This window comes from Prionailurus viverrinus, chromosome B2 (assembly GCF_022837055.1).
Source record: "Prionailurus viverrinus isolate Anna chromosome B2, UM_Priviv_1.0, whole genome shotgun sequence".
Classification (NCBI taxonomy): Eukaryota; Metazoa; Chordata; class Mammalia; order Carnivora; family Felidae; genus Prionailurus; species Prionailurus viverrinus.
The window spans coordinates 16,833,759-16,859,072 of NC_062565.1; the positions used below are offsets into that span (position 1 = coordinate 16,833,759).

Consider the following 25,314-nt stretch of genomic DNA (forward strand, 5'->3'; position numbering starts at 1 on the left):
GCAGTGCCTGGTTTATTTAAGAAACAGAAAAGGGTCTAATATGGATGGGTTCTAGATCTGAAGGTGGACAGGTGGGCAGGACAAGGCCAGGTAGGCTGGGGAAAGGAGCTTGGGTATGTTCCTAAAGCATTGGTGGGGTCCACTGGAGGCAGGGGAGTGATTTCCTTTTTGGAAAGATTAATGGATCGCTAGTAGCTTGTGGTAAGGAAAGTGGATTGAAGGGTCCGAGAAAGCCCACCAAGTAAGTAGACAATTACAGAAACCCTTCTGGATGAAGGAGCCTGGACCAAGATTAGGAAATGAGTGCAATAGATAAACAATTAGATGTGGTTTCGTGGCATCTTACATGGGGGCTGGGAAAGAGCTGCCATTGACTAAGAAGACATTGATGAATTCCATTTTGGCCTCCATCTTCCTTCCTTCCTTCCTTCCTTCCTTCCTTCCTTCCTTCCCCCTCCTTCTCCTCCTCCTCTCTCTCTGTCTCTCTTTCTCTGACTGCCCTTCATTAAATAATGGCACTTCTACTTGCTGTTGTATTTGTATTTTCATTACTTTTCTGCTGACAGTCAATACACTTCTAACTTTCTTTGCGCTTTCTCTGTGAAACTACAGACTTCATTAACTTACCTCAGGAACTTTCCTTTATGGAACCTTATGCTGAAGGAAACAAAAATGAAGTAAATAAAGAGAAACTTTCCAGGCCTCCAGGGGAATGTCCTTATTCACAGACTATCTTACATAAATGTGCATGGAAACTAGGAAGCCCTAATTTCTGGTGTATAAAGTAAACAAAGTGAACTAATTAAAACAATCTGTTTGGAGTGCATTCAGATCTCCCTGTTGACCCCAAATTCCAGCCCTAGCTCCTTGGGGGTTTACTTTCTGTCCTTTATACCTTCTCTGGTCTGTCGTGAAAAGCAGCCATGTAAGAAAGAAGTGCTGTAGATACCCTTCTAATGCACATGCCCATGGGACGCACATCGCACAGAATCCCAATATTGGTAACAATGACAACGTAGGGGAACGAAACCCACAACGTCTCTTAGGCATGAGGACTGTTTTCTTTTCATTTTTTAAAAATTTTGTTATTCATTTATTTTGAGAATGGGAGAGGGGACGAGAGAGAGAGAGGAGAGAGAACCCCAAGCAGTCTCCATCCTGTCAGCACAGAGCCCAATGAGTGGCTTGCACTCACGAACCATGAGATCATGATCTGAATCGAAATCAAGAGTTGGATGTTTAACTGACTGAGTCACCCAGGCAGCCGGGCATGAGGACTATTTTATGTTGATTAGTTTTAAGAAGCAGAAGGTTGAGGAAGAAACTTTGACCTTCACCCAACTGCCTAAAAGAATTTAAATGGAGGGTCTGCTCTGGAAAGGGAGCTGTCCCCATAGATAAGCGCAGTGTAATATGAACTTGGTGAGGGGGACGGGGAGGACCCTAGCAAAGTCTGTTTATGCCCTCCTTGTGTATGGCCCAGCAAACATTCAGTTAACAAACCTCTACTCTCTCTCATCTTCCTGTGAGTTGTCTTCCTTCCCTTTGAAGACCCAGAACACCCTCCCCTATCCCTTGGTTTCAAATGACATCTAAGTTTCCATTGTTTGACTGCAGATGGGCCCCATATTCTTGTGGAGCCCCCATACATACAAAATTAAATTTGGTATTCTCCTGTTTGTCACGTGTCAATGTAATTCTTAGACCAGCCAAAAGGACCGTGAAAGGTGGAGGAAACGTTTTCCTCCCAAACAATAATCATTATTGTTTGTTTTGTATCTAGTAAAGTTTTAATTATGTAAAAGAAGCATCTAGATGAGTTTGGGACAGCAGAGTGATACAAGCATGGCCAGGACTAGGCACCCAGGGCCAGCCCTAGATTGCTTTCTACTACCCTAAGACAGATGCTTCCTTGAATCGTTTTTATTCTGGTAAAATACACATAACAAAAATTTACCATGTTCATTATTTTTAAACTCAGTGGCATCAGGGGCGCCTGGGTGGCGCAGTCGGTTAAGCCTCCGACTTCAGCCAGGTCACGATCTCGCGGCCCGTGAGTTCGAGCCCCGCGTCGGGCTCTGGGCTGATGGCTCAGAGCCTGGAGCCTGTTTCCGATTCTGTGTCTCCCTGTCTCTCTGCCCCTCCCCCGTTCATGCTCTGTCTCTCTCTGTCCCAAAAATAAATAAACGTTGAAAAAAAAAAAAAAGTAAAAATTGTTGTGAAGTTTAAGTGATGTTTTAAAAAAAAAATAAATAAATAAATAAATAAATAAACTCAGTGGCATCAAATAGTTACAATGTTGTGCAGCCATCACCAACATCCGTCTCTAGGACCTCTTTCTTCCCAAACTGAAAATCTGTACACATGAAACAGTAATCCCCCATTCCCTCCTTCCCACAAGCCCTGACAGCCACAGTTTTGCTTTCTGTCCCTATGGATTTGATCGTATAGTAGGTATTCTCTGGGACTGGTTTGTATCCTCGAGGTTCGTTCATGATGTACCGTGTGTCAGAATTTCCTCCTTTTTTAAGGGTTAATAATATTCCACTGTGCGTCTATGCCACGTTTTCCTTATCTCTTCATTCATAGATGGACACTTGGATGCTTCCATGTTTTAGCTCTTGAAAATAATACTGCTGGGGCGCCTGGGTGGCTCAGTCGGTTGGGCGTCCGACTTCAGCTCAGGTCACGATCTCGCGGTACGTGAGTTCGAGCCCTGCGTCGGGCTCTGGGCTGACGGCTCGGAGCCTAGAGCCTGCTTCCGATTCTGTGTCTCCCTCTGTCTCTGCCCCTCCCCCGTTCATGCTCTGTCTCTCTGTCTCAAAAGTAAATAAACGTTAAAAAAAAAGAAAATAAATAAAATAACACTGCTATTAACACAGATATACAAATATGTCTTTGAGTCCTTGCTTTCGATTTTTTGGGGGTAGGTACCAGGAAGTGGCATTGCCAGATCATATGATAATCCTATATTTACCTGTTTGAGTAACTGCCACACTGTTTTCCACAGCAGTCTCTTTGGCTGATGACGTGCTGAGTACCGTTTGTTGGCCATTTGTGTATCTTCTTTGGAAAAAGGTCCGTTTATCCTTTTGCCCATTTTTAATGGGGTTGTTTGGGGTGTTTTGTTGCTGTTGTTGAGTTGTAGGAGTACTTTGTATATCATGGATATGAATCCTCTAACAGATATGTGATTTGAAAATATTGTTTCCCATTCCATAGGCTTCCTTTTCGCCATATTGATTGTGTTCAGGATGTACAGAGACGGCCCCTTGAATTTCATACCATAGGTGCCTCCCTTGCCTCACCCCAGTCCTGACACTGATTTTAGTCCTTGTCTCTTCCATAAGCATTTGAAAAATCTAAAGCATTTTAAACAATCCAGAGTACACTTGGGTTTCTGAAAGTTTAATTAAGCTCAGAATTTTATTCTTCCCTCTGAACTGATAACCTAGGGCATCAAAATTCGCCTGTTGTTTCTGAAGCATGACCCGGTCTATCCTAATTGTTACTGGAGACAGGGAGCCTCAAAGAAAGGTTGCTAAGACCCCTCTGTGCCATCCCTAAGGAGAGGAAAGCTTTAAAACTCTTATTAAATGATCACCGTGGGCCAGACACTATTTTATTGTACATGGGTTAACTCCCTTAATCTTGATGACAGCTTTATAATATGGACGCTGTTTGCACCCCTCACGTTTCACATGAGGGCAGGAGGCAGAGGGGGTTCGATAAACAGCCAAAGGTAAGAGAGGTAATAGGTGACAGAACTAGACTTTGAATCACAGAAGGCTGGTTTCAGACTCTGTCCGCTTCACCAATTATAAACTCTGCTAGATACATCATCTTCCCCATGTTTAATTTTAAAAGTTATTTCAGATTTTGGCATCGTGCGACGCAGTTGGTTTCCAGCATGCTGCCTTTGCAGGCTTCTCTTAGATATCGTGGCTCCTCTCCTAGCATTCCTTTTCCTTCTCTTGGCTTACAGAAGTGACTTCTATTTTATCCTCACGTGAGCAAGATCCGAACCTCCTGTAAATCCATCCTTTCCTACTGAACACTGTATCCATGGTTAGATTCATGAGCTGAAAATCAGGGCCAACAATGAAACCTCTCCTACCTCTAAAAGGCTTATTGCAATAGAGCGATGATGTTCCATGTCTGTCCCTCCTACCCTAAGAGACTCAGGGCTACACCTGACTCTTAGGTACAGAAACGCAAACCCCGCTTGTCTGGCTGAGAGCCAGAAAATGATGCCATCTCGGCAAGTTCAATGTCTCGGCAGGCCCTACCTCTCAGGGAAAAGAATAATTCGCGTCCTCACATACTCTCTTCGGCTGATGATGTGTTTGATGTTCTCCCATATTCTTTCACCAACATTGAATTTTAATGGATTAGGTAGAAGAGCCCAGCACACCTTATGAAATAGGATGTCTCTTTGAATCAAGCCTATTTATCCAGAAAAGAATCACTTCTGTAGATTTGTGGAACACCTTAGCTGTTGACAAATGATCCCCATGGCTTCTTTTCATCTGCCGGGGCTCCAGAACCCCATTGATCTTGAGGATAAAACGGCTTTACCACCACGCCACCCCCCATCGTCCTAATTATTGTGATTTGTCATTATCTGCAGGGTCCTATGGATCTACTCTGAGACCGGTACGTGGGTGTATCCTTTGTTTGCCAGACTCAGCCCTGTGGGGCTGACAGCCTTCTTCTCCCTCAGCTACATCTTTACTGCCAGCATTTATCTACTTGGAGAGAAGCTCAACCACTGGAAATGGGGTCAGTTTATTTCTCTTTTACCTACAGAGACACATCTTCCTTACACTCTCTCCACTCCTCCTGAAAACAGAGGGAGAATCTAGTCCAAAGCAGAAGGAAGCGGTCCTTGATGGCTCTGTCCAGAGGACTCAGGTCCTACCAAAGCAGGCAAAGGGAAAGCCTGGAAGAAGTTTGCATTTTCTTAAAGGACCCCATCACATTCTTTCCCTGCCCCCCCCCCCACCACACACACACAGCACCTCCTTTAACTTTAAGGCTAAAAATAATCCTATTTAGAGAGTTCAGGACCCAGAGCAAGAGCAAGGTGTCACTATCCCCACGTGAAAAAATGAACTCAGAGTCTTCCTCCCTTAAGTGAGGGACTGAGCGATCCAAGCTGTTAAATGTCAAGGTTTTCTTCTTGAAGGTGTGGGTCCAGATGACCTCTTAGTTCTCACCCTCAGTAGCGCTTTCCCAGATGGCCTCCCATCCCTCTCCCATTCGGCTGCTTCTCAACCCTTAGCACAACATTTACCAGATGAAATCACCCCCTGTACTTGAGATGGGAATTGTCATTTAGACAGGGTCTTAGGCCAAGTGAATAGGTCAGCAAACTAAGCTTCCCAATTCTAGGTGGTTGGAACCATATTGCTTCTTCATTAAAAAAAACAAACAAACAAACAAACAAAAAAAAACTTAGCAGACTTTAAAATAGATTTTCTTTGATTCCTTGCTCCCCACACTGCCCCGACCCCCAGAATATTATTTTGTTGGAGAAGTAACTATCAAAAAGTCAGGCTGCAAAATAATCATGATTTTTTTTTCCCTACCCAAAGGGAAGTACAGGAACTCTCCCCTGATTTTGTATATAAGGAAGACAAGAGTCACATACAGTCCCCCACATCACTCGCCCACATGCCATTCTGTTCTATCAAAATAGAAATGGCAGAAGTGGCTTCTTCCGCCCAATCTATGAACTGGTGTGAAAACATAAGCCCGTGTATGCAAAAAAGAAAAAAAAAAAAAAAGGAAAAGAAAAGAAAAACAACATGACAGTTTCAGAAGCTTCAGTACAAGAGTGTATATTTCTGAGAGGAGAATGAGACCCTAGAGAAATAAGCAGGCAACTTGGCTTTTTCACTTGTTTTCTCCTTTTGGAGAATTTAACTGGTTGGGGAAATCTTAAAGGCAATATCCTTGAAAGCAAACACTTAAAAACCAGTTCATTCATGTTGTGTTTATTTATTTCCAAAATCAGCATTCCAAATCGCAGGAAATTATCCGGGGGGGCGGGGAATTTGTTGACATTTCAGATGTGTTGACATCTAATTCTAACTGGTTTGGCAACTTGAAGTTCTTGGTAAGGATTTTTGATGTCTTCCCTAAATATATATATATATATATATATATATATATATGAAGAAAGAAAAAAAACCTAATCCATTTGAAATGTGACAGAAACAAGACGTGCAGAGAAAAATATGATTACTCAGGGCTTAGAGAACGTTAACTTTTTAAAACAACTGTATTTAATTCAATAATGATGAATTTTTAAGTTCTTATTCTACAGTGGCTTTTAAACATCCACTGAATTAAAAGTTTTTTCACCAAATTTAGTAGTATTGAGATCACTATGTTCAACACAAAGCTCTTTTTTTTTTTTTTTACGTTCATTTATTTTGAGAGAGACAGAGATAGTATGAGCGGGGGAGGGGCAGAGAGAGAGAGAGAGAGAGAGAGAGAGAGAATCCTAAGCAGGATCTGCACTGTCAGCAAGGAGACTGACACAGGGCTTGAACCTACAAAACCGTGAGATCCTGACCTGAGCCCAAACCAAGAGTCATGCCTAACCAACTGAGCCACCCAGGTGCCCCACAACACAAAGTGCTTTTAAATAAGCTTCGTTGGTTAAGAACTACATCTAATTTTTCACTACAGTTAGGTCCCAATGAGTAACTAGGCTAGGGTCAACACGTGGACCCTCACATGCACACATGGGAATGTTCATGTGAGTGATAGAGATTACTGTGGGTGGCCACGCATCCCTCTCCTCTGTCTAGATTTTTAAGAAATCTAGAGTCTCCTTAAAGAATAGACTGAGTCAAAAGTCCTATATAGCATCAGAATAAGATCATAAATGGGTTAAATTCTAAACAGATCATAATTACAAATGGTCTAATAAGAATTAAAAGAGAAATTACAGGGGCACCTGGGTGGCTCAGTGGGTTAAGCTTCCGACTCTTGGCTTCCGCTCGGAGCATGATCTCCCAGTTCGTGAGTTCAAGCCCCGAGTCAGGCTCTGCGCTGTCAGCACAGAGCCTACTTGGGATTTCTCTCTCCCTGTTTCCCTGCCCCTCCCTGGCTTGCTTGCTCTCTCTCTCTCTCTTTAAAAAAAAAAATAAATAAACATTTTTAAAAATTTAAAAGAGAGGGAGAAATTAGATCACTTAACATTCCAATGGCAGTGAACACTTTTAAATTGCCTAAAAGTAAACAGAACTATCTATGTGAACACACTTTCTCACGTCTTAGTCTCCTTAAAACACTTTAAGCCTTCCCCAATTTACAGATGAAAATCCAAGTTCTTGGGATGACACGTGAGGGTCTCTGTGAACCAATCCCTGCCTTGGCTTCTCCTCTGCTTTTTCTAAATGTGTGCCCCAGCACCCCCAAATTGCTTGTTTTCTTTACACATTGATGCTGTTCCTCACCATCCTGGGCTTCAGTCTCTCACATTCCCCAGTCTTTGCCTGTCTCACACCCACTGAATCATATCAACTCACCCCTTCCAGGAAGCCTTCACTGGTCTGCACAGAGATTTGTTTTTACCCTAGACCCTGAGTTCTATAAGGGTTAGGGTATGTCTTCTCCATCTTTGAATCTCCCCTTTCCATTAGCTTATCCCATGGATGAATCAATGCAGACAAGAGATATCTGAGGGTTCTTCTGTCTAGGCATTTAATGGGATTTTGTGCACAAGGATTCTGGATATAGTGGTCAAGGAGTGACTCTGATGGTTGGAGATTAAAGCACTGGACGGAGAGTTTAAGGAGTAGAGACAGTGACGCTATGGAATCCTGGCTGGGGAGCTGTTGAAAAGAGATGCACGTTATGGCAGGCGGTGCAAAGCGGGGGGTAGAGCCCTGGGCTAGAAATCAGGAAACTAGGCTACGTCCCCCACCAAGCCACAAACGGGCCACGTAAGTAAGCTGTGTCAGTACCCTTCAACGACTCAGTGACGGGACCTCACGCCAGTTTGCCTCAGACAGTCCTGGTCAACGTCTGCCACGCCAGTGTGCATGTAGCTTAGCCTTGTCGAGGCTTGGACGGTCAACCGTGTGGTTCTCCTACCTCTGGGTTCCTCTCCGAACCTTCTGTTCTGGATCCAGGGAGAGACGAAGGCAGCCACCTCCTCGGTCCAAATCCGGGGCTTCCTCGATTTTGTCACCTGTTCACACCTGAGCTTCCTTGGATGAGAGCAAAACTCTAAGGAGTGCTTCGGTGACGCAGGGGGAGGTGGTGGTTAGGGGAAATACTCTGTGCCAGACTGCCAGGGTTCCTACCTTGGTCCTACTCCTGGTAGGCCTGTGACACCAGGCAAGGCACTGAATAGTGCCTTCACAGTAGTGTTCCCGTTTTCCTTGCGCGTCACAGAGACAATCCGAGTAGCCTCCTCCTAACATCCCGGAAAACCGTAACTGATGGGAGAAGTGTCAAGTGACTAGAGCAGGGCCTGGCACATAGAACCCATGACCATTGCCGTTAACGTCATTCTCCCTCCTCAAAACCCAGTCACCTTTTCTATGCGGACGTTCCCATCCTCTCCCTCAGTTTTACGCATCAATGACCAGTTTCCCCAGCCGAATGCCCTTGAAAAGCAACAATCACACAGCTGCGGGCAAATCGACAGAGGTGAAACAATTCTTCCAAAGCTAGCGTGATGGAGGAGGTCAGGCTAACCGAGGCCGGAATTAATCAGAATCCCCGGTTCTGAAATCCTGAGACACAGGAGTTATCAGCCAAGCACCAAGCGGTCAGGAAAATACCAGTGAGGACCCATCGACCATGCGAGGAACTCTCTAGCAACGGTCCTTAATCTCCTCACCACATTGTAAAATTACTGTTGCTAAATCACTGGGGGCGTTTGAGAAACACTGATCCTCGGGTCCACCCCAGACCAATGACACCGCTGTCTCTGGTGGTGGGCCCTTGGCATCGATAGTTTTCAAAGCTTTCCAGTTACTGTGGTTTGCAGGCAACATCCGGAGCCACCGTCTCAGGGCAGCACTTCCCAGACTTGCATGCGCCTCCAGCTCTTGCTAACACGAGGCTCTTGTTAAAATGCAGTAGATTCAGCAGATTTGAGGTATGGCAGGGCATTCTGGCCTTCTGACGCCTACACCCAAAGAAAGACACTGATGCTGCTGGCCTGTTGCAGTGATGGCCACAGTGGCTGAACGCCTACCCTCTTCCTACCTCCTCACGTGTCACGTTGGCGGGTGACAGTGGAGAGGAGTGAGAAGGGCCGTAGGAAAAGGTGATGCCGGTGATCACATGTAAACCTGGATAGTACGTGATGTCCCCCAGGAGCACGCAGACTCACGGGACCGGCCCTGTGTGCAGGGAGACAAACGCTATCAGGCCCTCAGGAAGGTCTTGCTGGTCTCCAAGGGGATGCTGTGGCCCGAAGAGCTCTCAGGCGGTGCCAGAGGGCCACCCTGCCTGACCTGTCGCCATCTCACCCCCGTTCTTGTGCTAGCTGTCATGTGTTACAGGACAGAGGACTGGACCAGCACTGGGTCACTTTGGGGGGACCAGACGTCCACCAGGAAAGATTCGATTTCTACTTTTCGGGCCGAGTTAGATGGAACATACATCTCAAACGATAGTAGAATCAGGCAAGGTGAAACAGCCTCTGGCAGATTGGTGTAAGCTTGGCCCGCCATGTCTGAGCACCTAGGGAGGCTCCAGACATTTTCTTTCCACCCTGATTTGGAGAAAGGGATTGTCAAGGGATTCCGGTTCAGGCTTCCTTGTCTGCCATTGAAGTACTGAATTCTCTTTCTTTTCTTGTTTTCTCCTTGATAAGACACAAGAATGCTGACGTCCAGATGCAGGTCTCTTCCTCAGGAAGAGAAACACAACCCACAAGACAGGTCAGGCACAGGAAGGAGCTAAGTGCCTCCAGGACATCATGGCAAAGCCTCTTATATGTAGCTGTGGCCAGAGAGGTAATCAGCTTATCTCTGGCCCCTGACCCCTCTTCTTACATTCCTGAGAGACTTGTGCCCTGAATCAGACTATCCTTTGTCAGGGCCTGTGACCACAAATCCTCTTCTTCCTAAGGAGAGTTTATAAACTGAAAATTCTAGTCTAACCAAGTGACTTTGTCTATGGCTAGGACAGAATAACGTTAAGGCCTTCCTTTAATACTATTTTCTGTAGACAGGATCTTTTTTTTTTAGTGTTTATTTACTTATTTGGAGGGAAAGAGTGAATGAGACTAGGGGCAGGAGAGGGGGAGAGAGAGAGAGAGAGAGAGAGAGAGAGACTCCACACTCAGCACAGAGCCCGACTCAGGGTGATACCATGACCCTGGGGTAGTGACCTGAGCTGAACTCAAGAGCCCAGCACTTCACCGACTGAGCTGCCCAGGGGCCCCTGTAGACCAGCTATTTTATTTATTTTTTTTTAATTATTTTTTTTCAACGTTTATTTATTTTTGGGACAGAGAGAGACAGAGCATGAACGGGGGAGGGGCAGAGAGAGAGGGAGACACAGAATCGGAAATAGGCTCCAGGCTCTGAGCCATCAGCCCAGAGCCTGACGCGGGGCTTGAACTCACGGACCGCGAGATCGTGACCTGGCTGAAGTCGGACGCTTAACTGACTGCGCCACCCAGGCGCCCCATAGACCAGCTATTTTAAAAGGGAGATTTCATTGTTGAAGCTGCTTAGAGGCCATCTAGTCTACCTCTTTAGTTTTATACATGAAGATATTTGCTTTGCGATTTTTTTCTATCTTGCATCTTGCCCCTGATCATTTCCTCACCAAAGAATCTTATCAGGAGATGACTCCACATGCATTTCTTTTTATTTTTTTTTTTATTTTTTTAAATGTTTGTTCATTTTCGAGAGAGTGAGACAGAGCACAAGCCGGGGGAGGAGAAGAGAAACAGGGAGACACAGGCTCCGAAGCAGGCTCCAGGCTCTGAGCCGTCAGCCCAGAGCCCAGCGTGGGGCTCGAACTTGCGAGCATTAAGATCATGACCTGAGCCAAAGTCAGAGGCTTAACTGACTGAGCCACTCAGGCGCCCCAGTCCGTATGTATTTCTAAAGCGTGGTCTCACAGGAGCAGAAATTCAGTCAACAACAAAATCGCATCTCCTTTTTGCCTTTCTCGCCCTAATTTCATCTCCCTCAGCTCAAACAGAGTCCAAACTGGATTATTGCTTCTCCTCCTTTCACTGCCTCTTTCCTCACGAGGGTTTCTCCAGCCAGAACCTCGAATCCGTCGCCTTCCTGCTACGTCTGCACTGAAACTTTTACTCATTCATGTGCAAACCTCATTCTTCTAACACCTCCTATCTCCCCAACCATCTGCCTTCTCACCCTTTTCCAAGCCAACCCGCATAAACTAGGCAAATATTCTTCAAGTTTTCAGTTCAAAGTCTAGCAGCAGTAGCTTTTGTGATTGTAGATACATAGGTGTAAATCTTTGTGAATATAATGTTTTTCCTTACTCTGTTTTCTGACTATTGGAATAATAAGGAATATAATTACATATGGTATCCATAGTGATGTTGGTTAAAAGAATGGGTTGGTTTTTTTTGCCATGACGGCAGAAAACGTTTGGATCTTGCACAAGACAAACGTTAAATGCTTGGCCTAAAATGTCTCTACTCCTTGGTACTATCTAACAGAAGATTAAGAAAGGACTAACATGAGGCAGGGGTGGACGTAGCTCCCTAACTCCCTGCCAAGTCCTAGTTGGCATCCCACGGGAAGAACCGTCCTGCCACGAAGAAAAGAGCGATAACAAACACGGTTTCCCGGTCAGAATTTGGAGTCCTTGTTGTGAACTTTGCGTAAGGTAATGCTATCCGTTACTAAGTCAACGGTTCCTTTATCTCCAGCCATGTGCTGTGGAATCGTGGTCAGAGACCAATTCTGAGCATTCAAAGCCTAGAGACCCCTCAGTTCCGTGAGCATTCAGGACTGAGGACCCACCCCTACCTGCCAGAAACAAAAAGAAAAATATGGTTTCTGTGATGTTCACACCACGGAGGTCACTACAGAAGAAATGATTGTTGGAAGTCCACACAGAGACATACTCGATGCCTTCTCTAATGTGTTTGTGGGTGTGTGGAAATGTCTCAGTGCTCCGTCTAGCTGTTTAGTGTTAGACGTGGGAAATTCTGATCCAGGAGAAAGAGACACTTGCGCTCCTCCCACAAAGGAACTTCCTGCCACCACTTCCGCTCCCGGGCTCTTTCGAAGTCTTCAGTTTCTGTCGTGTTTCTTAAATGGAGAAGGACTCTCCAATCATTGGCAACTGGGGTTGCAGAAGTATGGTTATGGTTACAGTTACACTTGAGGGGCTGGGGGGTTGGTAAACAGCATGGATAAAGAGAGTTTTAGGAACCTTCAAAGGGACTGCGGGGAGGCGGGGGGGACAAAGGTGAGAAGCTTATGTTGCCCAAGATCTTGAACAGGGAGGAATTAATGTGTCATTTCGCTGAAAAAGGATTCATTACAGACAAAATGGGTATGCTTCAGAAAAGAGGAGGTCCTTTGTTTGTAGTCAGGGACCTGGGGAGGAGAGAATCTACATGGAAAATGAAAAATAAGTGAGATCATAAATGAAAATGACATGAAGCCTGTAAAGCTGGGTACATTAGGAAGGCTTCTCTGGAGTGACTGAGGGTGTCTGGATTGATGAGTAGAAGAATAAGAGAGAGGACGGTCCTTAAGTGTTGAGAGACATGAATGCAGGATGGCCCCAAAGGCTGTGTGATTAGGAGTCTGCTGTCCTAGAAAATCAGTGTGATAAGGGGGATTTCAGGTCATCAGTCACTACAGCCCCCGAGAAGGGGACTTCTAGCAAAATAAAATTAGTAGAAGATATTTAAGGATATAATTGATGGAGGGGGCAGAATCTGAAGGGTGAAGCATGAAACTAGGGGCATGAGGTCGCTGTGGCACAAAGCCAGAACTAACAGGGCTCTGGAATGGGCAAGGAGAGGCTGACTTGAGAAAAGTTTTCGAAGTAGGATTGTTAACATTTGGCAACAGGTGGGAAGGATAATGCATTCGTGAGGTGTTAGACATTTCAGAGCTTGTGTGAAGATGTATGATCAATAAAGACGGAGGTACCAACCTGGCTGAATGGAAGTGATTCTAGAACTCTAATGCTATAATTTCAGTGGAAGAATGCCCCTCTCAAGAGCTTACTAGAATCTAATATGCCAGTACTTTTCCGTTCTGATAAGGTGATTCGATGAGAGGTTGCGGAATGAACCGTAAATAGGTGAATAGCCACTCTTCTATTTCTCCTCTCATTTGATGTCTCTTCATCTCCGTTTGCAACAATCTCCGAGTTAGTCGATGGGTGGTGTGCCGCCTGTAAAGACTTGACCAAAAGCGACATCAGTCGGTGCACATTAGACGTGCAGAAGCCTTGAAGGCAAATGGAACCATTGGTCAACAGGCTAGCTGTGAGCCAAGCACCAAGTGGGGACAACAGAGTCACTTCTTGCCCTCTCTGGAGAGGTGGTAGATTTTCAGAACTTCGTAAAGTGCATCTACTTGCCTTGGGATAATTGCCCTTGATCTTCCACTGGCCCAAGGCACAGTGAATGTCTATTCACACAAGAATACCCATTAGGGAAACCCTGAAGTCTGATCTCTCTCTCTCTCTCTCTCTCTCTCTGTTCTTCATTGTGCAGGTGACGTGATCCAGCCAAGGAAGAAGAGGAAGTGATCACAGGCCATTTTTTAAGAACAAAAGAGGAAGAAAACATGAGATACTTCTCTTTTCTTTTTTCTTTTTTTTTCTTTTCTTCTCTTTCTGGTTGGCGGGGAGGTGATCGAGTCAGATAGGAAGGCAGAAAGGACAGAGGATGATATTAAATTTAATAGGAGGGTTTCTGAAGGTAGCTTAATTTGGGGACTCTTCGTTTTTTGAAAGGTTTTACTGGACAGTTGTTCAAAAACAACTGCTGTCTCAGAATTCGTTCCCTTCTTCTGGCCTCTGCAGTCAAAATCTGGCCAAAGGCCAAGGAGATTTGCATAAACTTGGCGTTAGAGAATGCCTAGGAGAGAGAAAGCAACTTAGGGTCGTCAAAACTCTTCACTTTGGAGAGGAGGGTGCTGAGGACCTAGATAAAAAGTAACCTGCATGAGGGCCAAAGACAATAGCATTTGTCCCCCCGATCTTCTAATTCTCAGGCCAGTGCCATTTTTAATAAGCCCAACTTTCCTAAAAGCAAGTATTTTCGTAAACTAGTCATTTTCACGGATTGCTCATCTATTTTGTTTTCCACAGTCTAGACATAAATTTAGGGAGACGGGTGCTGCCGAAGTTGTCTGTCCGCCTCACAGGATAGCAAACTGGTGCAATGAGACAGTTAAGTTGTAAAAAAAAAAAATATGGGGACATCTGTCCATCTTGGGAGCGAGCATCTGGGGCAGGTCCAAAGACGGGACATAGCAATGTCATCAACATCTCTTCCATTCAAATGTGGATTACTTCATCAAATAAATGTACCTCTTACTTGGGGAGCAAGTGACGGGAAGTGACATGGCCCTGGGGAGCCCCGAGAACGCATTGGTACAAAACACCTCGCTGAGTGAGCTCTTATGGTTTAACAAAGCTGACTGCCAGGTGACTAACAACGCACATCCGTGAACCCTACTTTGATCTTCCTAGGGGGTTTTTGTGGGTCTTTCTTTACAGGGTCTTTATTTACTGGGCCTTCATTTTGTAAAGAACATGGGTAACAAGGGTTTACATGTGGGGCAACATGTTGGAGTCTGGCAGCGTGTCACCAGGTCCCGGTGGGTTGGGTGTGGGCCCCAGAGTAGACTGTGCTTGGGCTTCCTAACCTAACGCCGTACAGGAGAAATTTGGCAACAATCGGTAAAATTTGGTAAAAACTGTTCCTGGAATCACAGTAAGCCTTGATTGCCATTTGACCGGCCACCGTGCCGTATCTATCCCAACACCAGAAAACCTCAGAAAGACCAAGAAGTCTTGAAGTGTCAGAGAAGGCCGCCAACTGACACAGCAGGGCGGGTGGCCCACAGGAAGCCTAGGGCAGGCACCGAGAAACCTGCTGTCTTCCTAATCCTTGATCCACTAATATATAGATATGAGCCTCCAGTCTTTTTGGGCTGAGCTGAGAACACCGACTGCCTCCTTTCCTATACCTGCTGCTGCCTGACTGCTCCAAGCACCTGGTCTCCGCAGGAGCCCCGAGGCAGTTGTCAAGGCGGAAATTCCCCAAATGGGAAACCCGCAGGGGATCACCCACATTTTCCACACCCCGAAAGTGACTCGGGCTGCATACTTCTCAGAGCCATTGTGAGCTGTTGGCCGGAAAGAGCCCGCAGAACTCTCTCTGCGGCCTCGCTGTCCCTGGAACCAAATGAAACCTTGATTTCTGCATGACTGACCAAAGTGCAGCAGCCATTCCAACACCAGAAATCCCTCAGAACCACCTCCGGTTGGGCACGCACATCAGCCCTTAGGTGGCTCCAGGGTGCCGCGGTAAAGGGAAAATCGGCAGAACACCTGCGATGAGCACTGAATAAGCATTAGGAGGTCCGCAGGGTTTGCTGCCTGCGTAAGGCTACGCCAGGCCCTGCGTGGTTAGAAAACAACACCCACCAGTGAGAGAATCGGTGATAATATTTGTACAGGGGCATGTAATTTACAAGCTGCACTCAGCCCCGTGGTCTCGTTTTACCCGCACAAAAATATAGGTACAAAATATATTCGGTTCTCATTTTCCAGATGAACAAACGGAGTTTCTGATATTGGTGTGCTCCGTGAATGTTTAAAAATTAACTTTCGGGGGGGCGGGGGGGGGGGGCTGGATGGCTAAGTCGGTTGAGCGAAGGACTCTTGATTTTGGCCCAGGTCGTGATCTCACGGTTCGTGTGATCGAGCCCCGTGTAGGGCTTCTGAGCTGACGGTGGGGAGCCTGCTTGGAATTCTCTTTCTCTCTCTCTCTCTCTCTCTGTCCCTCCCCTACTTGAGCACGCACACGCACATGCACACGTGACCGCGTCCTCTCTCCTTCGAAATGAATAAGCTTTAAAAGAAAACCTAAAAAAAAAAAAAAAAAAAGTCAACTCTCCAGGGAAAAGAAAGTGTAAGGCCCTGATTTATAGTGTTTTGCCCACTCCACGGCGTAAACACTCCACCACAGCCTTTTCCAAGCCACCAACCGGCCACCGAAGGCAGAGCTGGGACGAGACACGCGTAACCACGTGGGCCTCGTAAGGCTGGAGGAGCTGGCCTGGAGGGCTCCGCTGGCCCCGGAGGAAGGAAGCGACTGGGCCAGGGCCACAGGGGCGGTTGCTTCCCGAACCCACCTTCCCATCTCTTGGTCACACGGCAAAGCAGTAACTGGCCATCTGAAAGCTTTCACTTAAAAAAAAAAAAAAAAAAAGCAAAAATGTATTAGTACGTCAGCAGGGCTGGACCGAAGAAGGTGATGGTCAGGGGCCCCCAACTCGGTGGCAACTGTCATCCCCGGCGGCAGAGGGAAGAGCAACTCTGGTGCCTCATGACCCGGCCATACGTTCTGGAGTGGCTACCTTACGCACGACCCCCGTTTTCAGTTCGAGGCGAAGACTTCTCCTGTTTGCCTAAACGATCCATTAACCCCATCCTCCCCTCAAATGGGTCATCCATTTCTCAAGCTATTTTCAGCTCCCCCGCACCTACTCGCTTGCAGTGCTTGTCATAACAGGAAGTCAGTTTCATCTACTGTAATCCCCGAACACGTGGCGCCTGCACGTGGGGAGCCCAGGGGGCTGAGGGAGGAGCGGGGAGGCGGGGCTTCCAGAAGGCCTCCAGGCTGAGCGCTGAAGCCACCCGTCCCAAGCCTGGGCCTCTCCCTCCGGGGCCCGGGTGGCAGAGACCAGAATCCGTACCCAGACATTGTCTTCCCTTCTCATGGCGTTGGTGGCTCTTTTTCTTTTTTTTCTTTCTTTCTTTCTTTCTTTCTTTCTTTCGTTCTTTCTTTCTTTCTTTTCTTCTTCTTCTTCTTTTTTTTTTAATAAAGCATTTGAGTAGGCAGCAAAGCCAGTCAGAACTGTTTATTTATAGCTGTGGATTCTCAATGCTGTATAAATTAGAAATCATTGCTGAATGAGGCCTGCGCCCACTCACACACGCAGGACTGCTATCTGTGAGTCCTTTCACACAGTTTGCCTGTACACAGTCTAAAATGGGAGAAAATGACATGCTCCGAGTCAAATGACGAAGTCACAGCTCAACTGCAAAGCAGAAAACCGGCAATTATTTTTCCTCAGCACAATATGGGGAGTACGACAGGTGCAATTATCCAATATTATTTAACAGCACCGGTTTGTGGTGTAGGGAGAAAATAAAGGTTTCCGTGTCTCGGAGAAAAAAAGAGAGAGAGAGAGAGAGAAAGAACCTGCCTCCTGGGCTCCGGTTTCTGCGGATTAAGTTGTGTTATGTAAATTGAAACTGGCCAGGATTCCAAATAGCAAATATAGCAGCACCTGGCTCCTTCAGCCTTCCTCCCCGCCCCCCCCCCCCAAACGGGCAACCTGCGTCATCAGGGCCTTCTGAGCAAAAGCCCCTCACCTTGGAGACCCTCATCCTCCTCCTCTTGAGGCAGCAGCTCCAGATAAGACTGTGGGCAAGGCCAGGTTTGCGGAGCTCCTGTCCCTGAGACTGGGGCCCCTCCGTCCCTCGGCTGAATTAAGAGGAGGTGAAAGACCAAGTGTCCCACAAGGAATCATCAGGGCCCCCTGTTTGGGCCTCCAGCGTGATTTTATTCCTATTTCCAAGCCTTTCCTTCAACTGGTCTCCCTACCTGGAAAGACCTCTCTCCACCCAGCTATCATCGTATAAGCCAGTTGTCCTTTGTGGCTTCCGGCTTTGGTGGGAGCCAGTGCCCAGTCTCCTAAAAAGCTCCCTGGAGTTCCCCAAGACACAAGGCTCATTCCCTTCTCTGCACCCTAGAGTGGGACGTACCAGTCCCACCCAGTACGACATCTCTCTTCTCCATCCAGCCTCTTGGCTTCTGTCCCCATGGCGGTTGGGATGCTGGAAAGAAGGTGAGCTTCGGAACCCGGCAGACTCCACCCCGCACCATGTATTTGCAATCTGGAGGAAATAGTTTACATTTCTGAGTCCTGGTTCTTTCAAGTCACACGATAATACCTACCATGAGTGAATAAGACTATTTAAGTGGTGGCGGCATCCAAGATTCTCCATCCCACTTGACTCCAAGCTCATGGAGAACTTGAGCCATGTAGGGTTGTCTGCATCCCTCACAAGGCCTCGCTCTGTGCCCTGAGAAAGTACTGGAAATATGTACAGAGGATTGACTTGAGGGTTGGTTACAGCCTCATAATCATATGGGCATCGTCACCAGGGGTCTCCCCCTTCTGCCAGAAGCTGAGACTGTTAACATGAGAGCTGCTGTTTCATTTAAGATACTCTCTCCATGTTCGATCCAAGAATCCTGTTAACAGTGATGGTCAGGTGATAGTTTCATGGGACCCGGAAGTAGAAAGCACATTACAGGATGCAGCATATTCTGTAATCAAAATATCAAGCATAATTTTTATTTGATAAAGGGGAAAATCAGACAAGGAATGGCTTGGGGAATAAAGATTGCACACAGATGGGGCTCCAGATCGAATGACTGGATAGCCCTGATTGCCCCAAGGAGCACCTACATGGCACTGATCCAAATCAGGGAGACTTATCCCTAAGAAAGGGGACCACTGAAGACAAATCGTGTTTACCTCAGCATTTATCTTCCTTTCCTTCTCACCCCTTTCTCACAGATGATCGCTCCTATCATTGAGTCTTGGTCTAGTCTGACTCTTTGTCTTAACTGACACTTCTTCAGCCACTCCCAGGGTATGACTCTTCGGGACCATGGAAAAGGTCTCCGGTCTTTCTGCCACTCCAAATATCTCACTAATATACAAAGCAACCCTTCGCCTGGGTAAAGTATTCCACTGGACATGGAGAGACACCTTTAACACATAACTGAGAGAGGGGACCCATGGACTTGCTCTCATTCATGTTCAATGATCAGTGAGAGATATTTGGCCGTCTGAAAGAAAGTGTTCATATGGGAAAAGGTATGCTTAGCAGAATGGAAATGAGGATATTGGAAGAAAGGAATAGGTTCAGAAAGGGTCAGCTGCAGACTCCAAGAACAAACTTGCCTAGTTCACAATGGTTTACCATGTGAGTTGCCAAGAGATGCCTGGGGGTGGGTTCCTGGCTCTCCATCCCACTCTGCAGGAGCTAATCTTTGGTTAGTGTGCCCCAAGATAGAGCTACACAATGATCTTGGCCACTGACGGGTCAACAAAACTCTACAAGCCTTTGGAGGAGTGGAAAGAGGAGGCACAGCTGTGACTCGCCATTCTCGACGTTTCTAGTCTTGATTGTCTGGCTGGCACTACCGGAATTTAAATTTGCTTTATAGCTAGAGAGAGAAGTTAGTGCTGGATTGTCACCATTCTTAAAAAGAGAGGAGGCAGAGCAAAGAAAAAAAAAATTGGATTCCATTGGCCCTTGAAGAGCTTCAGCCTGGTTGAACTTCCCCAAGATTCCTTCTTACCCAAACATCTTCGCAACCAGTCCCAGACCTCCTGAAGTGTTCAAGATAGACTGACACCTATTAAAGGTATACTGAGTGGCGTTGAGGGCAAGGGGCATGACTTATTCATCACTGTACCCGCCCATACACAGAGTACGGTGCATCACACGCTACGATGCACTCAGATTTAAATAACATGTTCAGTTCAGTCAAGGTGGTGTGGGAATTTAAACCCAGATCCATCCAACTCAAGGCCCCCACAGTTTCCACTTCACCAAAGGCTTTTAGTCTTTCCCGACTGATACCTCAGAAATACATTTTACATCACGACTCCGTAGAAACACATAAACACACTTTTAACAGGTGTGACAGACCATTCTCTATCCTATTATTTTCTATTCTATTACCTGAAATATTGCCTGAAATTGTGACCATTAAAATTGATTTCTTTTTTAAATGTTTATTTATTTTTTTAATTAAAATAATTTTTATCATTTATTCTTGAGAGAGAGAGAGAGAGGTGGGAAGGGGCAGAGAGAGAGAGAGAGATACACAGAATCGGAAGCAGGCTTCAGGCTCTGAGCTGTCAGCAGAGAGCCCGACAGGGGGCTCGAACCCAGCCACCGTGAGATCATGACCTGAGTTGAAATCAAGAGTTGGATGCTCAATCAGCTGAGCTATGCAGGTGTCCCCTCATTAAACTGACTTCTTGATCCAGCAATAAGGTTGCAACGAACGACATAGCACTCCACCGTTCAGTAGGATTCATTCATTCATTGAACAAGTGCCTACTGTGCCTGGGTCATATGCACGCATGGTCTGAGGACAGGGACGAGGTGCTCACTGCTCGGGCCACTCGCATTGGGGTTAGGGGTTTGCAGCCTTTCTGCCTGTAGTGTCTGTGGGAATATAGAAGTGAGCCTTGCTTCTCCCGCTCGCTGTGTTAACAGCTGCTCTGCTAGACTCAGCCCCTCTGAGATGCAGACAGGAAGAAGAGAAAAAACATTTCCACTACAAGAGCTTACAAAACCTTCCGCTGAGGCTTAAGTCTGACCTGAGCTGATACATTTGGTGACACTGTGGGGATTTGTTTTCACTCAACACTTAATTTTATTAAGATTCAAATTATGAAGTTAGATGAAGTTGAGTTAAGAAAACAAATACCGTATGACTTTTACCTTGGCAGGAATCTGATATGTGATGATGAAAACTCCCAATCTAGTTGTGTTTTGTTCCATTGGAAAATTTTCCTTAAGTATCTTCTAAAATGCACTCACATTGCCATTTTATATGCACGCATTCTCTCATCTTTGCCAATTTGTAAAGTCATGTGGTTAAGTAAAATTCTTTTTTTTTTTATAAAATAGATGGCTTTGGCATTGCCTGTATTTTCCTCTGCTAGACTCTAGTCTGGCCATTTTGACCTTTTGGTGCCCTCACCTATCACCAAACAGAGACGAAGAGGCCAAGAGATATGTCTGCAGCCAATTCAGTCATGGTCTCCCTGCTCAACAGTGGTGATTTCTGGCTAAACCTCCCACCATGGGGAAGAAAAGACCTGTTGCAAATGTCCTTCCAACTCACAGATGAACTCTGTTGGGCCCACCTGGGAGCCATGTTGAGCCCTGGGATAACTTACAGCGACGATAAAGAAAGATTGCTGCACATCCTGAGGGGTTTAATGAAAATGTCACATGCACGTAAATCTTGGTCCTGTGGTTCCTTATTGGGAAAGAGATTGGAAGTACAACTCTGGGATGAGGGTGGAAGGTCTCCGAGGATGAGAGCCAGCAAGGCTCTAAGCTATTCGTGACTGAGTGTGCTTGTGTCTGTGTTACAAGGAGGTTGTGGTCATGTGCCTGAAATCTAAGGGCAGCCAGCCCCTTTTCCCTGGCTGGTGGGTGGAGATGCCCAGTATGGGCAGCTCTTGCATTTGACAGATTGCCTTACTACCTCTCACCTTGCCCCCTTCTCCACTTGACATTTGTCATGTCACTTCATCTCTCATAGGGTCACCCTTGAAAGACCCTCCAAGGACCAGTGAACATCAGGCTAGAGTGTTTATCCAGTATATCTGGATAGCCTCAGTTAACATTTACCATGGCTAAATTTAAGTATATTTATAATATAATTTAAATATATTTATAATTATATTTACAGTATATATTCATTTATAGTTGCAACAGTCTAGAAGTAGTACAGCCATTATTATCTTTATTAGTTTCCCAGGGCTAGCACAATGAAGGACCACAAACTAGGTAGCTTAAAAACAATAGTTTATCCTCTTCCAGTGCTGAAGGCTAGCAATCTGAAATCAAGGTGGCAGCAGCACATGCTTCCTCCGAAGGCTCTAGAGAAGAAGCCTTTCTTCCGATGGCCCCTGATAATCTTTGGTGTGCGGCTGCACTGCTCCAATCTCTGCCTCCGTCTTCACATGACATTCTACCTTGCATGTCTCTGTGTCTCTTACTATGGCAGGATTCTGAAATCGGTGTCCAAATCTACCTCTCCTTTCTCTTTTAAAGACACCAGTCATTGTCTTTAGGGCTCCCCGAAGCCAAGAAGGATCTCATTCAGACCACCCCACTGCAGAGATGTGCCCCATCGCCTAGTGCACCCTTCCTGGCTACAGGGGCAGTGCCTCGGGGAGAAAGATACAGGGCCCCAGAGTTAAATCCACCTGCACCATGGAGATGCCAGGCTCTCCCCCCATAATGGTGAAGCAGGAGAAGTAATGGCTTTCCAGATGAGGCTCTTCAGTTGGAGGAAGAAAAAAGAGGAAGTTTTGTTCCTAGTACACCATGTCAGCCAGGAAATCTGTCCCATCTACAAGGGCAGGAACTCAGAGTTACACAAGTCCATTTGTTTCCAGGCCTCTGTGATCTCTTTGTGTCCTCTTTGTTTTGTATACCTCTTGATTTATGAGACTAGGGGAGATGATCGCTTCTCATTTAACTTATTTTGAAGATGATCAATAACCAATCGCATCTACAGAGATGCTATTTCTAAATAAGTTTACATGCTGAGGTTCAAGCTGGACATAAAGGCCATTCGACCCAGAACATTATCCCTATTTTGCAAATGAGGGAATTGAGGGTCAGAGGTCTTTGGATATCAAATTCCAGCTTTTTAAAAAAAATTAACTTTATTTATTTGAGAGAGAGAGAGAGAGGGAACACACACACACACACACATACACACACACAAGTGGGGGAGGGGCAGAGAGAGGAGAGAGAGCACTGAGCCTGATGCGGGACTTGAACTCACAAACTGTGAGATCATGACCTGAGCCGAGATCAAGAGTGGGATGCTTATCAACTGAGTGACTCAGGAGCCTCTCAAATTCCAGATTTTAATTCTTCTCACTCATCTGTCTCAATTACAACCTGCTACAGATGGTCATTTGCTGTTTATTACCTCTAGACCTCCTCACAGCCCCGAAAGTAGACATTATTGTCCCAAATGTTAAGGATAAAGAAACTGAGGCTCAGTGAGGTTGGTGCGTTTTCCCAAGGAGGAATTACCCAAGAAGAATGGAGTCCAAGCCCAGTCTGGTAGCTTTGGATGCTTGGCCCCTTTCCTTTATGCCGTGTGATCTCCACCAAATCTTGCTTCTGTTTCCTCCGTAATGTCTAGATGGTTAACCCTTCTTTCTGTGTCCTCAAGGTCAAAATGTTAAACATGTTCAGTTTAAGGCTTCTGGAGCAATATGGGAAGGGTGTAGGCCCAAGAAAACCTCATTATTGTGGAAGAGCCTCTTTCCTGGGCCTCACAGCTTGAATGGCCACGAAAATGGGCTAAATGGACATTGAACAGAAATACAAAGGGCTGATGGAGGAGTAGAGCAGAACTATTCAGCCTTGGGATCCCTGGGGAACTGTAAAAATACTTATGCCCAGATCCCTCCTCCAGAGATTTGAATCCATCTGGGCTATAGATTAGGCATTGGGAATTTAAATTTTTTTTAATGTTTTATTTTTATTTTTAAGACAGAGAGAGACAGAGCATGAGTGGAGACGGGGCAGAGAGAGAGGGAGACACAGAATCTGAAGCAGGCTCCAGGCTCTGAGCTGTCAGCGCAGAGCCCGATGTGGGGCTCGAACTCACGAACTGTGAGATCATGACCTGAGCCGAAGTCGGACGCCCAACCGACTGAGCCACCCAGGCGCACCGTAGGCATTGGGAATTTTAAAAGCACCTCTAGGTCACTCCAGTGTGCAGCCAAAGTTGGAAGCACTGATGTATGGGAATTCTCCTTGGATTTTCCTCGGACATGGTGGCAGCTGAAGTCTGATTGAACATAATAAGTTTCAGGTTGTTTTAAACATCACCCAGAAGAACCTTCTTTCCAAGCTGCCTTCTAGAGTCCAGCCATCCTAATGCTCGGCAAATCTGGTGGCGTGACTGTCTGCCTGGTTCCTTTGGATGTAACTTTGAGGCAGAGTGTGGGGCCAGGATCTGAGAATGGTTCAAAGGCCTCTGCAGGCTTTGTGGTTGGGCATCCTCATGCTTACCTCAGACCTCAACACACTTCCCTAGAAGCAAAAGAACCCAACTGCAAGGACACGGTGGGGGCCCCTTGTGGGAATTCTGCCAGGGGTCAGGCTTTGGACGGGAACTGCAGCATGGCCTCTCCCTTGGGTCTCTAGCCTGCTGGCTGACCCTGCAGACTTTGGACTTGCCAGCCTCTACGACTCCATGAGCCCATCACTTAAAATGCCCCCTCACGTATGTATGTACATATACATATATATGTAAACACACATCTGCACACAGACACTAAACCTTATTGGTTCTGTTTCTTTGGAGAACCCTGACTAATCCACTCTACTTTTCCTCTTCCCTGCCCTGGCTTTCTTTCCCTGGGTCTGTCTTCCAGCCCTGCTTCACGCCTACCCCCACTCATTCGCCCCTCTCCAGATCATTTGCCTGCAGTGCCTGTGACTCATAGGCCTATAATAAGCCCTCAGCTTCCGTTTGCCAAACGCTCTCTCTCTCTCTCTCTGTCTGTCTTTCTTCCCTTCATTCAAGAATCGCCCAAAATCCTACATCATCCAATCAAAGACACAACAGTCTGCCCTCCCTCGGATAAGCCCATTCAGTGGAACAGATTTCAGCAAGAAAACCCTAGTGTTGGAGCGTTGCTTGGAAAATGAACTTGCAAGACTGTTCCACACGTGACTCTGAGGGGGCTTGGGGTTTCAAAATGCTCTGCCTCAGATGGGGATGGGCTGGACCGCACAGGGAAGATGTCTGCCTGGTACCTCTTCACATGTGCTAATGACCCTACAAGACTGTGGTCTTGGAGTGGCTTTCTGATTGAGGTGCTAAAGGCCACTGTCCTCCACAGTTAACAGATTTTACAACCAACCTCACGTTACCATCTTGGTCCTATAGCATTGCTTTCCAGGGGAACTGGGTGAGAAGGTGTGAAGGAATCAGAGCAAACCCATAAGCATATGTCCTCTTGACTTTGGGCCACTGTGCTTTCCTCCTGGAAGCAAGTCTAATTATTATACAAGTTCAGTGCAGATGGTCAATACATAAAGTTCCCATCAGGGAGCACAGTTACTGATCTGGTGGCCCATTAACCCTACCTGTGTTTCCTGGCAGGCTGTCCCAGGGTCAAAGGTCATCAGTAGCTGGAATGGGAAGAGCAGCCATGGCCAAACCAGTTACTACAAAAGACCTTCTGGGGTCTCGTCGCTGTCTCCTATGTCCAC

General features: G+C 46.3%; 1 protein-coding gene across 5 annotated transcripts in view; it reads left to right on the forward strand.

Moving 5' to 3' along the window:
* Window positions 1-25,314, forward strand: part of ADTRP (androgen dependent TFPI regulating protein) — an 85,339-nt gene that overhangs the window by 54,473 nt on the left and 5,552 nt on the right. For 3 of the 5 annotated variants that reach the window (XM_047860103.1, XM_047860102.1, XM_047860106.1), the window contains 2 exons: window positions 4,631-4,782; window positions 9,851-9,948. In XM_047860103.1, coding sequence (XP_047716059.1) covers window positions 4,631-4,782; window positions 9,851-9,939 — 241 coding nt within the window. In that variant the 3' untranslated portion in view covers window positions 9,940-9,948. Of the gene's footprint in view, window positions 1-4,630; window positions 4,783-9,850; window positions 9,949-13,708; window positions 14,544-25,314 lie in introns of those variants that run through there. The other 2 variants (XM_047860104.1, XM_047860105.1) reach the window with 2 other exon arrangements.